Consider the following 13,565-nt stretch of genomic DNA (forward strand, 5'->3'; position numbering starts at 1 on the left):
TTTATTCTTGGCTTGTGTAATGTGGAGCCAGTTAATCTAGCCTTGAGCCTTAATCAGGTCTGCCAATCTGAAGCAAATGACTAACGCAGTGGTGACTTGTCATTTTCAAACATGTGAATCTGTCTTTATTCTCCTGAAGAACATCTCTGTGCTCACACAAGTTGTGCAGCTAGAGCAAGGTCTCGGGTACCTATGGGATAGATACATTCTGGAGGCATTTGTTACCTCTGACTGCTCAAGGAAGCTTTGCACAACTCTAACAGTGCCCTAATGCTGTAGGTTTTTGTAAGGAGAACCCACTCATCCTGGCCTTTCTGCAAGTGAGTTTGGCCCAGGTGATCAATTCATAATTTTAGCAGCTTTCTCTCCAAATCTTTCACAGAAATAAGATCCTTCAGGCACCAGGTAGTCTCCCAGGCAGTAAGTCTTTTTCTGATTGCTATGAAATCACAGCTGCATGTAATGACCTAAGGGTGTGTGCAGGAGATAAATGTGTATGGATCCAGATGTGACATTAGGTCCCTGAAGGGCCTGAAATATCACTTGAGATCTTGAGATGTTGAATATCACATGCTGTCCTGCTCACATGTTTTACTCAGATCTGCCTTGTGATATCTTGTAATACATGTCAAGGTGTTGGGGAAAAGAACCGAAGTATCATGTTTTCTTTATTAGAAAAAAAAAAGAAAAGAAAAAGAAGACCCCACAGAAGACCAAACTGTTTATGAGCTAGTTAATATCTGATGAATGGAGAGTTGATCCGAATATTGAATAGCTGGAGGTGAAGTTAATAGTCATAGTTTGCGTATGGTCCCCCATCCTCTTGAGCTGCTGTATTCCAAAGCATTGTTATCTCATTTTTTATATTCTTGCTATCTGCCAATTCTTTTCCTGCTTGCTCAAATTTAATAAATCCAGAAATGGATCTGAAGCTACTTTTAGAGACTTATCAGAGCATTATGCTGGCAATTACTCACTCCCAATTAGCTAGTTTAGCTTCAGGTGGTCCCTAAGGGAAGGGGAGGTGGTTTGAGTAGGTGACACAGGGCAGAAGCTTAACTGGGGTGAACCAGGTTGTGACCTGGAGGGCCAAGCTACTCATGCAGGCTGCAGGAGGAGCCTGCTGGGATCCCTGCCTGGACAAAACACCTCTGTTTGGACAGCTTGAATACCCCTTGCTTTGTAGTGTTGGGGTATTTGGCATGAGAGAACTTGCTCCCTTGGAATTCAGTTCATAAAGAAACTTCCGATATCGTGGCTAATGGCTTTCCTTGTCCTCCACACCTGACCCGGATAATCCAGTCCTGTGTGCTGTTTGAGATGTGGTTTGTGTTTTGGATGAGTCAGAGCTTTGCAGCTTTTTTCCTAAGGGTTCCTGTCTTCTGCACTCCAACCTTAGCTTACCTCCCTGTTCAGCGTGTTCATTCCCTCTGACTTTCTGCCAGTAAGAAAAAAACCACAACCAACCAAAAAACTAGACAAGGAAGAAGCAGATCCAATGAGAAGTTTGAATCCTCTTTTTCTTGGGAAGGTGTATGATCTTTTCTCATCAGATTCTGTGTATAGCATCTCCCCAGACAGGGCCCTTTGCCAGACTGAAATCTCATGTGGGACACCGTTGCCTGTCAGTGCCACTTCAGAGGAGCTTTTATTTTTTGCCATAGATTGTAGTTGGTGTCAATAGCTGGCATTGCTGCACTGCTTTGTATTTGAAAAACCATCCTGGAAGTATTTTTTTTTCTCTTTAAGTTATCAGTGGTCTAAAATAGAGAAAGTTGGTGAATTTGGGAAGGGATCCCCAAATGTTCATTTTCCTTTGCATATGCCTAACAGTTTCTTTCTAGAAGACAAAGGCAGGAGATGCAGTCCCATTTCTGCATTACAGCAGGCTCCCTTTGTATGCCCTGTCGTCTAAGCAGATCCGTATTCTCGTGATCACAGACTGGAAGCAAAGCCAGGTTCCTGTCTGCTTGTTTTGGGCTAGAGTCTTCCTCAGGAAGACCTTACTTTGCAAATACCTGATTACAGCATAATGTGGTGTTTTAGAGTCAGGGAATATGCTTCAATCTGTCTCTTCTTTTGTAATCAAATTCTTATCCTATAGAAGACAGCTGTTGATACCTGGGTATGCTTTATTCTATGAATAATTCAAATCAAGATTTGATTTAAAGCTTACAGCACTTAACACCAGTCAACAGGATAATTATGTGATTGGTGCTGAGAGAAACTAGCATCTATATTAAAGGGAGAATGGATCTGGTGCTGGAAGTTAGATGAGCAGGTTAATTAGTCCTGTCTTTGCCACCAGTGACCTTCTGTGCCCTTGTGGTAAAGCTTTTGACTGTCACATTGATGCGTAGGTGTTGAAAAGGAGGTATTGTTTCAAAGAGAAGAAGCTATTGTTTCAAGAATCCCCAAAGCCTTGTAAAGTTTATCTTATTCAAGTTTGTGGTGCTTTCAGCTCTGTCAAATATTAGCAAGTGATGTTCATAATGCTAGTTGTAACGTGTTATATTTTAAGAATTTAAAACACTGACTTTTTTTGATTGAATTGCTAGAAAAAGTGGCAGGAGGGAGAAAGCTCAGAGTTTTCTTCGCTTTCTGGAAGTCCCAGAGATGATGAGGTTTTAAGCACACCAAATTTTAATGGAAAAATCCAATTCTTGCTAACCTCTGCTATCGGTCTCTGATGCTGTGGTTGTTTGTAATGGATTATGAGAACAATGTCATTGAACTGAATTCCTCTTTAATATGCCACAATTGAAAGTATGATAAGAACACTTTCACATTCCAGAAAGCTTTTTAATTGTAATAACTTTAATAAATCAAAATTAAGTTATGGATTTATATTAAAATGTGTAAAATTATGAGGTCCCCACATCACAAAGTAGTGCAAAAATCATTAGAATGACTTTGCTTTGGTGATGGATTGAGCACGAGATGAACGCTGGCCTAGTGCTGAAAAGGTGAACTCTATTCATATGATTTTTAATAAGCTTTTAAAATGGTTTCCATTTTGCTGTTCACATAATTAGAAGGGAGGGAAAGCTACTTAAACTCGTAAGTAAAGAAAACCCTTTGGGTCTTGCAATGCCTTGTCCAGTCTTGTTTCATTTGCAAACCCTTGGAATGCAAAATGCAAAGTTAAAACTTGCAGGTAGAGCTGCCATAAAATTTAAGTTAAAGGCCATGAAGGTTGTAATGGATGGAAAGAGGGGAAAAAACTGCATTCCTATTTCAAACTATTTATTTATTTTTTTACCCTGGCTTTCTATCATCTTTTCTATCTTTTTTTCTATCTTTTAGCATTTTGTACATGCGAGGAGTGTTTCCATTCTATAAGGTACTGTTCCTGAATGTGTGTTTAGACCAAGAAACCAAAACGATTGGTGTTTGTTACCCATTTTACATCCCTGTTGCCAGGGTCCTGTGCCCTCACACTGAGACGTTTACACATGTATAATTAGGATATTTTCCAGCAAACCAGCAATGTAGCAGGTTGAGCGCTATTAGTGAAATGAAACTCCTAAGTGCATTTGGAACAACACTGATTACCAGACTAAATAATCCAGAACAAATGGCTAGAGTTTTGAAAGGCTAACAAATAGAGATGGCTAATAAACCCAAGCCTTTTGGAGTATTTGGAGCAGTTGTCTAGTTTTTTCTTTCCAAGTTATTCATGCAAACCTAGCAAAAGTAGGATTGCTGTAACATAGTGCTTTGCATACTAGAGACAATGATTTAGATGCTATCGGTGAAGTGTTGGTAGGAAGCCACAACCCTAATTTGTATAAAATTTGCACATTTCCATGAAGGCACCCTGAGCTTGCCAGTCTCTGCAAAGAGATGTTTGTTAAAGGAACATGTCAAAAGATACAGTACCAGAGTGCTTCCCACCTAGCTTTAACTCAGCACCAGTAACACTGTTCTGTAAATAGAGAAAAATCGTATCTGCTACTGGAAATGAATTTAATATAAAAGCTTTGAAAACAACTCTTCGCTGCTCACCAGGTCCTGACGGGGGAGTTCCTTTCATCTAGCATTGCTCCCACTCCAGCACCTTGCAGTGGCCTCCTGGGTTGCAACAAAATCCATGTAGAGCCCCTTTTGGATCTCTGAGCAAATTTTCTTTCCACCAATTCTAGCACTTGGTGGTGTTGTTCTCCTGCCCCTCTCCCAGCTTGCTGTGACCCTCACCCTCTCCCCATCCCATGTGAATTTGGGAAGCATATTTCCATGCACTGATAAGGACCACCCTTCCTTTTCTCCTCCTGCTTTCTTCCACTTTGTCATCCATATTGCAGATGACAGGACAGAGCAACTTTCCCCCTTAGTGCCTAGCCACAGCTCTTTAATCGAGGCATATGCTTGTGGTGTGAGCAAACACTTCTGCTGTCAGTCACTGTTTCCCTCACTACAGGACTTCAATCCTAGCCAGCATGTTTGGGCAGAGCAGGCTTTATTTCATTGAAGCATCAGCTTCTTTGTGTCAAGGGCACATCAGCTTTGTGTTAGCCTAACACAGCAGCATTGCAAACAAGGGCAAATGCAGATATGGGTTTTATAGGAGGGCTAATGTTCTCAGAGGCGGCTGCTGAAGAGCACATAATGCCAAGCCATATGGCTGGAAACCTTCGTACAAAATTAATTCCATCATAATCTGGTAGGGTCTGTTTGTTGCCATTTTCCCAAGGATCTTTTTCATGTTCAAAGAATCTGTGATATTCACTGAACAACTCTGGTGTGGAGATCTGGGAAAATAAGGATACCTGCTGTTCTGAGTGCTTCCCTGTCAGATAAGTATAATCTTATAGCAGAGGGATTTTTTCATTTTGCCATTAGAGCTATCATGCCAAAACAGTGAGTAACGGCTGTGCAGAAAAGGCATGACAGTCAGTTATCTGGCCATACATACCAAGGTGAACACAGTAGGTCTTGTAATGTCTCCAGCGAGATAGTTTGGTAATGTTGAGCCTTCAATAGCCATAAACTGGAATTACTGCAGTAACTTTTCAGCACAATGCTAAAAGTCTAATGGGATGCTATGTTTTACATTTGATTTTCTCCCATATTCATCCTTCAGGCATTACTGAATTGGGACTTTTTTTAAAGGGCCCTACTTTGAACTAATTATGACAAATGTTGATATGACATCTGTTGCTCAGTTTAAATTACCTCTTAGTCTGTTGGAATTCATCTTGAAGGCATTATTGTAATGAATTATTTTTTTTTTCATGAACATTAATAAAACCTGTGGGAGATCTGAATAAAAAAGGAAATTCACCAATCCTGCCAAGAGAACAGCTTACGTGCCAGTTGCTTTTTCTTTTTCCCCCTTGTTTTTTGTTATCCTGCTTTCTGCAATATTAATACAGCTGGTTTCCAAGGTACTTAAATAGATAACAGGTTGCTAGAGTACGGAGGAATTCTCCTTGAGAAGAGAGTGAATAATTAGGATTGCTTCCTGAACAAACTGCTTCCACAACCCAAAAGCTGCTGTATTGAAATAACCAAACCTTGTGTTCTTCAGAGGAGTTTGTGCTGTTCTGTCTTTCAGATGTATTTATTTCCCACTGAATCCAAGATTAGGGAGTAATTTCTCAAGTTGCCTTTTTCTGTCGTTGGTCTGTAGCAAAGCAAAGGAGTTTATCCCTGTACTCCAGATGAAATGTCTCTCTTTGGGTGACATTGTGTGCTTTATAGCACCTGCACGATCAACTCTTTACCTAGTGTGTTTCATTCAAAATTTATAAATACGACTTAAGAAATCATGCTAAATGATGGTAATAATTCAAGCCATATGTGAAGGAAACTTCATCAGGTTTGTGAAAACTAACTGGGTGTTAATGTACATCTGTCGGAATTCTCTAGGTACAAATAGATGCGAGTTGCAGAGCAGTTGGTGGGTATTAACTTCTGGGAAGGGGAATGCTTATTATGTATAAGACTTAAGAAAATACATTTAGAGGGCAGATCAGTTAAAAGATGCTGGTAGGTTCTGAGAGAATATGGAAGTCATGCAATCCTTGTGCAGATGGCCTTGATCAAAACAAATCCTTTTTGATGCAAGGCTTGTGGAGGCTTGATGAGGGAAAGATTTTTGAAGTCCTTTTTTGCCCATATGTAGTGAAATTCCTGCAGAATGGATTTGAGGTTTGCACCTGCTATAGTGTTTGATAATGCTAGACGGCAGTATTAGCAGGTCATGATTAGGAGAAAGCATTACATGACTACAGAATAAACTAGAAAGCATTACACAAGCACAGAATAAAACGGTTACTAAGCTTGGCAGAGGAAGAAAGTGGAAAATATTACTTCTCTGCTTTTCCTGAGCTTAATACAGGTATTTCAGTAGACCTGTTTTATGGATGGATTTAAAAGCTGATGGTTATTAAAAGGTATTTTCACAGTCTATGGAGATCTTGTTTCTTCTTTTATTTTTATACTGCTGTTCATTTAGTTCTTCAAAGAGGTCATAATCAGTTTGAGCAAGTAAACCTTATAACGTTTTGCATTTCGTTCCACAGCAATACCTCAGGAGCTTTTTCTCTGCAATGCTGAACTCTCCATCGTCTCCACTGCACATTGATAAAGTGGGTCTGACTCTGTCAAAATACACCATCTGTGAATTCTCACCCTTCTTCAGGAAAGGTGTTTTTGACTATAGCAGCCACGGGACCAGCTAACTTTTGGGCCAGGACCTTTATGCCAGAGGAGCACAGTTGGAGTGGTGCCTTCACTTTTGCCATGCAAGAGAAACGAGGGGAAGAAGAAAAGGTATCTTCCTCCATACCTGGATAGTTGCATCAGAACAACTCCAGTTAAAGACATCTACACCCCAACCTGTCCCCTTTACCAGCTCACATATCAGTGCCTGCATTTTCCTGGCATGGGGTATACAGACTTTTTGTGTAAGCTGCTCTGTTAATACTGTATTCTCTTGCTGAGTTTGGATCGGCTCCTTAGCAGGAGCGCTTCCTTCCCATTTGCTCAGACAATTTGTTCTGATGGAGCGAGAGCATCTCGAGTTTACCATGGTGGTGTGTCATGCTGACAGAGGGTTTCTGAGCAGCCTTTTGGGTTTTGTCCAAGCTGTTTCTTAAAGAACACTTCCTCTTCTGTTGCCTTACAGCATACTGTCATATTGGAGGTAATGCTCATGCTCCACTGACATTTCTTTTTTCCCTCCCAGACATGTGTTTTAACTATTTGACTGTATAATTGTATAATTAAAGGGCCTGGGTAACTTGAATGTTTACAAAAATATATGCAACAGAGAGAATATGATTTAAACCCTGTAAAAGTCTTCCACACTTGGTTGTTTTGGAGCAGAACGACTCACTTGCCATTAATTAAGAAGCAGAGGAAGCAATAGTTACCGAAGAATGCGGTCAGCATCTTTTCAGATCTTCTAATTACCCAGACTGTAAGTGGATACTGTGCACTGTACAGAGCTCAGAGCTATGCATAAAGCTAATGCAAAGTGCTGTATTTCTTCTTTTTCCTGAACAATAGCATCTTCACAATAGCATAACACTGTAAACCCTGAATTTTATTTGCATTGGTTTGAAATTTACAGGATTTGACTAACAGTGCTTTAAAATTACTCAGGACTCATTCAGACTTGCACTTGTATATACAGATAAAGCTCATTTTATATTGCTGCAGATCCAAATATATATATATGTATACACACACACTGTGACTGGAACTGAATATATATGTACATGTTCATATATAATTGGTTGTATAAAAATCAGAATCAAACTACTTCCAGTTATTAAAACGCATAATAAAAGGTAAGTTTTGTGTGATGTTTGTTAGGTGTATGAAGCATTATTTCTGAGTTGCCATCATTGACTACCGGCAGGTCTTGGTAATCAACCTATTTCATGTTGTAGAAAATGATCATTAAAACCTTAAGTAACAACATGGGTGACATTTTTATTTCATAACCTAAATTACAAAAACAGTGATGTTTCCATTTAATATGATGCATAAAAATAACTGGGTTCCATTACTAAGTCTAGTCTGCTGCAATAAGCATTTCTAACTGAAATAGAGGGGTGAAAAAAAAGAAAAATATTAGAATGGATCATTTAAATTTTGAGTGTATTTTTATTATCTTGATTCATTTCAATGAAAACAAAAGTTAAGGTACAATTTCTAAACCACCAGAGCCCTATTATCAGCAGGGTAGACTTTAATGTCTTTGGGTATGTCTGACTGTATCTGACTGTCTGACTTAGGCATCCTTAGGCATCCAACCTTTAGTTGGGAGCCAGGTTTTTAAGCTAAGCATTCCAATTGTGGAATCAAGGAATGGCTTGGGTTGGAAGGAATTGTAAAGATCACCATCCACTAAACCAGGTTGCTTAAAGCCCCATCCAGCCTGGTCTTGAACACTTCCAGGGACGGGGCATACAGACTTTCTCTGGGCAACCTTTTCCAATGTCTCATCACCCTCATAGTGAAGAAATCCAAACCTGTGGATTCCCAAACTGGTTTTTCACCGTGTTTCAGCCATTTCAAGTCTCTCTCATGCACTTTTGCACTCTGTGCTTCGTCACCAACCTTGTGATCCTTATGCCCTGTACCTATTTTACACCTCTGCAATATCTCCCAGGGCCTTTCTGTGCACTTACCATCCCCCTGACTCGAGGGCCATGTCCTCCCTTCCTTCTTCACCCCAGCATTTGGCTTTGCTTGTGCTTCCCAAATCAGACAGTGAAGGTTGGATGCTTGCTGTGTTTCTATAGTGAGCTGTGTAATTGGAGTCTGATGTTGCTGCATGTTTTAATGGAAGATTAGTAACTTCACTTGGTTGTGTTATTGCCCTGATGCCCTTCAAAGGCAGGAACTGGGCATTGTATTACTAGTTTTCATATCTGACCCTAATCTCACTTCAAAACCAGAGATTCTTTCCTGTTTCTCCTTCTTCCTTGGCCCTCCTGCCTCACTGCAATTCAGTATGATAAAGACTTAATGCTTCAAGAGTTTTAAAAAATGCATTTTACATCACTGTAGAGCGTTACTTCCTGTGTGCCACTTCTATGAAAGGACCTGGCAGGCCAAGAAATGGCAAGCTGCTTTATCTGCTGCACAAACCCAGTTTCTACAGATGTCCTACCTGAAAAACAACTGATGGTGCCAAGTGCTTTCCTATGGCAAGCAGAGCAGTGCCTGACAAGCAGAACTCCATATTGCCACACAGCAAATGCTAGTCGGTGAGAAGGGTTGAGCATGCAAGACTCCCAGAGGTAAGTCCCATGCTTCGTGTCACTTTGAATTTGGAGAACTTGTTTGAGAAAAACACAACCAGAGAGTTGGGTAAAAAGTATGAATATTCGTATTTTCCACATGAACTTAAAAGAACACTTGTACTCGGTTCCTGCCTACAGTTCAAATTAATTCAGGGAGGACCAGCTGCTCTGGTGGTATAAACCTGCCAATAAGGTGACTAATTTATGTTGGCTAGTTTATCTGGCCTGCAGCGTTAAGTGTGTACATCGCAAATAACAAAGTAAAGGCCGATTAATCACTCCATTTAAAATGTCATCAAGTTAAAAGCTACAGAAATGCAAGTGTAAGCATGCAATTAGGACTACAACCCCAGGCTACCAGCTTTTCCCACCTTCTTATCTACCCATCAATGGTATCCAGGGTTTAATCAATGATTGCAAGATCAGGCTAAACTAAGAGGCATCTTTTAGTAATTCCATCAGTAAAAATGTGATGGTTCTTTATAACCTGTGGTCTTTAAACCCAGATTCCATGAGAAGCTTTCAATAGAAGCAGAGATGCATGTAGAAATTATTAGCCAGTTTCAAGATGTTCTAACTGCTCTCAAATTCTCCATAAATTTTATTTTCATAGTAGTGTCACTTCCAAAAACATTGTGAAAGTTATCTCCAGGGCTGGCACAGGTTGGTTGGTTTGTGGTTTTTTCCAAAGGGCCTCTGTAGCTGGGTGAAACCTTAACTTCTCTATCAGGTCTGTTTATACTTCAAGCGAATAGTGTATTTAAGTGCATTAGTATATGTACTGGGGCCATTGTTACCTATGCAACTGAAGTTGTGCCTCTGCCAAAGTCACCAAACTGCTTGGCTCATATCCTTGCTGACCCTACAGCAATTTTTCATCAATAAGGATGCATAGAAGCGGCCAAAAAGCACACTGGAGATGGTTCTGGGCTATTTTTCTGCATGGCCACTTGATCAAGATGCAAAAAACCTTTGAGCAAAACCTTCTTGTTGGTCTTGAGCCACTACTCCTTTAACAGGAAGTGCTTGTCCTAAGAATATGCTGCTTCTCATAGGAAAGAGATAAAGCAGCCCCAAAAGCCCTGCTGATAAATTGCTACTGGCAGTCTCTTGCTCCACAGGCTGCCTTGTCCCAAGAGCCCACAGAGTCAGTCCAAAAACTGATGCTCAGATGCTGCTGTTGGAGATATATTTCTCCAAACAGTCAGACTCAGTCTTTCCAGTTTTCCAGTGGACCTTTAAAAGCTATTGCAGACTTGTTCTTTATTGTCCATGCAACATATCCTGTATTTGAGAGTAAGAAATACATTTGTATTAGACTGTGATAAAGCTTGAAGTTTTATATGCTGACAGCTCACTGAAGCCCCAAAATTGGAAGGAATTAAGTAGTTTTAACTTAGCAAGATTCTTAGGCTGCCCTGGTTTTGTTTTCTCTGTGTTTCATTAGATCCTGGGGAAAAAAAGCCCCAAACGTTTGATAAGCTGAAGAGCAAAAATTTCTTGGCTTCCAACCCCATCAAGGGACATGGAAGATGTTCCTTTGCAGGAAAGACTTCATGAGCAATTAAGATCTATGGAGTTGCATAGGCCCTGAGATCCAGTGGAATGGATGTAATCCAAATTTATTTTCTTGGCAGATCTCTGAAGTGAATTTTTGATATACTGGAGCCTGCCACTTTTTTTGTTGTTTTATTAATTTAAGAGAGTATTATATTATAATTGGTTGCAGACCTGAATGCTGTTGGAGATGTACTTCTTTTTATAACAGCACGGTGACAACAAAGTTACTTAGGAAAGTAAAAAAAAGAAACAGGTAGGAAAGTGAGCTGTGACCTGAAAAAGGATGCCATCCTGTCTACCGCGGTTCAGTCAGTAACAGAGCTCATCCAGCTGGATGAAAATACCAGATCACAGAAGATATTGTTCTTTTGTGTTCTTGAAGATTGAGTTTTAAAACAGTTTTAAAAGGAATGTGTGTGGAGGGAAGCTTTATTAAGGGATCAGATTAGTGTTTGATAAAATGGAGGCAATTTTGGACTAGAGGGTTTAGACTCTTGTCTGGTGCATAACAAACCTTAGGAGCAAAAAATGCCAGTGGCAGCATGGAAAGCCCTGTTTGTATTTTCTTCTTTATAAATTTATTTTCTCTATAAACACTGCCACTTCTCTCCAGTGTCACGCTGACAGCTGAAGTGTCAGCTCCCCGTCGCACAGCTTGTGCGCTCACACAGAGTTTCAGCAGCATTTTTGTTGGGGCTTTTTGAGAAATTGGTTTCAGGAAAAGAAACAGGTCTAAGGAAGAAAGTCTGCAGAGTTTGTCAAAGTGCTTCTCAAGTTTCTTTTGATAGCTTCTGTCTTCTCATAGTGGTTTTGTCCGAATGGCTTGTTCTCATTCTTTGTAAGTTTTCGATTATTTCCCTTCTGTTTTCTTGTTTTACAGCTGATTTAGAAGAATATGCTGGGAAGAGTTGAAGAAAAAGAAAACCCTTTATTATCATCTGAAAAGAGAGAGTTATCTCATCATCTTCTGATCTAGCAAAGTGGAACATGAGTTTTTGATCTTTTTACATATTGTGAACTTCTGAGCCTTCAAAGGTCTCACATGCTGCAGCTTTTAGGGATGTTACTGTACTTTTTCATGATCAATGCTATATTCTTTTCCGTTGTAATTAACATTTGACATCAGCCTTTCTTCAAATGATGTGTTTGAGGAGAGGGAGCCTTCTACTTAGTGGTGTGCTGAATGCCTTGTTTAGGTTCAGGAGGTCTTTATGGGACTTTATGTTTTGTCACCATTCTTGCCCGGCAGTGCATTTTCTCCATATTAACCTGTTTTGTTTGAGATTACCTTAAGAGAACATTAAAATGTTACTAGGAATGCCTCTAGTAATGTGTTTTTCTGTTTCCTTAAGATATGGACCAGAGATCACTGATTGAAATCAGGTTCTAGTCATGTTCTGTTACAGTCAGTGTTCTTGCTTTTTGGTATTGTGAACTACGTCAGAAATCAGAATCTCAAAAATGAGGAGGAGAATTATTATGTGACCTGGGAAATCTCGGTGTGTTTTCAGGACTTTGGCATCACTTTTGCATTGTCTTTTATGTGGATTTCTAAGACATGCATGGGTTGGAAATGACTCCTTTCCATGGTGCAAATGAACATACTAGCAATGAGAGCTTCAAGAATTTTCAATGGAAACTGAAACCATCTATGTATCAAATCAGCTGCTGTTCCCATTCAGTTCAACAGGAGACAAGGTAATGCATTACTACTGAAAAAACAAGCCACAGCACATTTCCATCTGTAACCACCTCTAATTCTCATCATTTTAGTAGCTGAGCAACAGGAGGACTGCTGGACAATAACAACCCTCTGAAAGGTTAGCATGAAACTCTGTGAGCAATTAGGTAACAGATCTCAGTTTGTCCTGTATTCAAATCTGTCGAGTTTTGGGCTTGGGAGTGTTCGTTAGTGCAGTGTGGATAAAAGAAATTGCTAGTTCTGGGAAGCGAGTGCTTCCAGGAGGTACAGTGGATGCCCTCTGTGCTCCAACACGAAAAGGTTGCTTAACAGTGTGTGAAATCAGTGTCTTGGACAAGCTTCCAGGCTGCCTGAGCGTATTGATTCTGGCACCTGCTTTCATAAGCAGGTGCTCAGGTTTATGTGTCCAGATGAAGTTACCTCTTAACATCTTAATTACATGCCAGACTTAGGCTTTATCGGTTGTGCGAGTAGCACTGGGTGTTGTTAGGAAAGGCAATAGAGAATGGAAATACACCCCCAAAATAGCAAAGAAATTAAAAACAACAAGCAAAACAAAACAAAGTGTTTGTTCTAAAAACCATCTATCAATAATTTCTTTATCTGTGGTAACAATAACATTTGCATTGCATTATCTACTGAATGGAACCAGAATTGCTCAACTGTGGCAAGTCCAGCAAATGAGAGCATCCTTCAGCACAGCTGATCTCATATGCAGGAGGATTTCACTTCCCCCGTTCTCTTGTAGTGATGGAGCAAGGTTTTAGGGTGTCAGTGAGAAACGCTGAGAGCTTGCCAGCCTTAGCTGGAACTCTGTTAGGGTATGTTGGCAACATGTATTTTATGCTGTGTGAATTAAATCAAGGGTGGCATTTGAAAGTCGTACTGAGTAGTCTGTCCTTTAAATTGAGGATGAAATTTTACAGGGTGAGTTTTGGCTGCTTTATTAACACCCATCTGGCATCCTGCACATTGCAGGACAAAGGGCATGTAATAATTTTCACTATACCATTATGAAGGTCATTGTAGTACCTTTCCAG

At 40.1% G+C, this 13,565-nt stretch overlaps 1 protein-coding gene across 1 annotated transcript in view; it reads left to right on the forward strand.

Moving 5' to 3' along the window:
- Window positions 1-6,686, forward strand: part of LOC104402020 (kinesin-like protein KIF16B) — a gene marked incomplete at its 5' end in the record, with an annotated part of 56,769 nt that extends 50,083 nt beyond the window's left edge. The window contains one exon of the mRNA XM_010009786.1: window positions 6,528-6,686. Within this exon, the coding sequence (XP_010008088.1) occupies window positions 6,528-6,686 (159 nt within the window). The remainder of the gene's footprint in view (window positions 1-6,527) is intronic.
- Between the last annotated feature and the right edge of the window lie 6,879 nt (window positions 6,687-13,565).

Source organism: Nestor notabilis, unplaced genomic scaffold (genome assembly GCF_000696875.1).
Source record: "Nestor notabilis isolate BGI_N333 unplaced genomic scaffold, ASM69687v1 scaffold3602, whole genome shotgun sequence".
In the NCBI taxonomy this organism is placed as follows: domain Eukaryota; kingdom Metazoa; phylum Chordata; class Aves; order Psittaciformes; family Psittacidae; genus Nestor; species Nestor notabilis.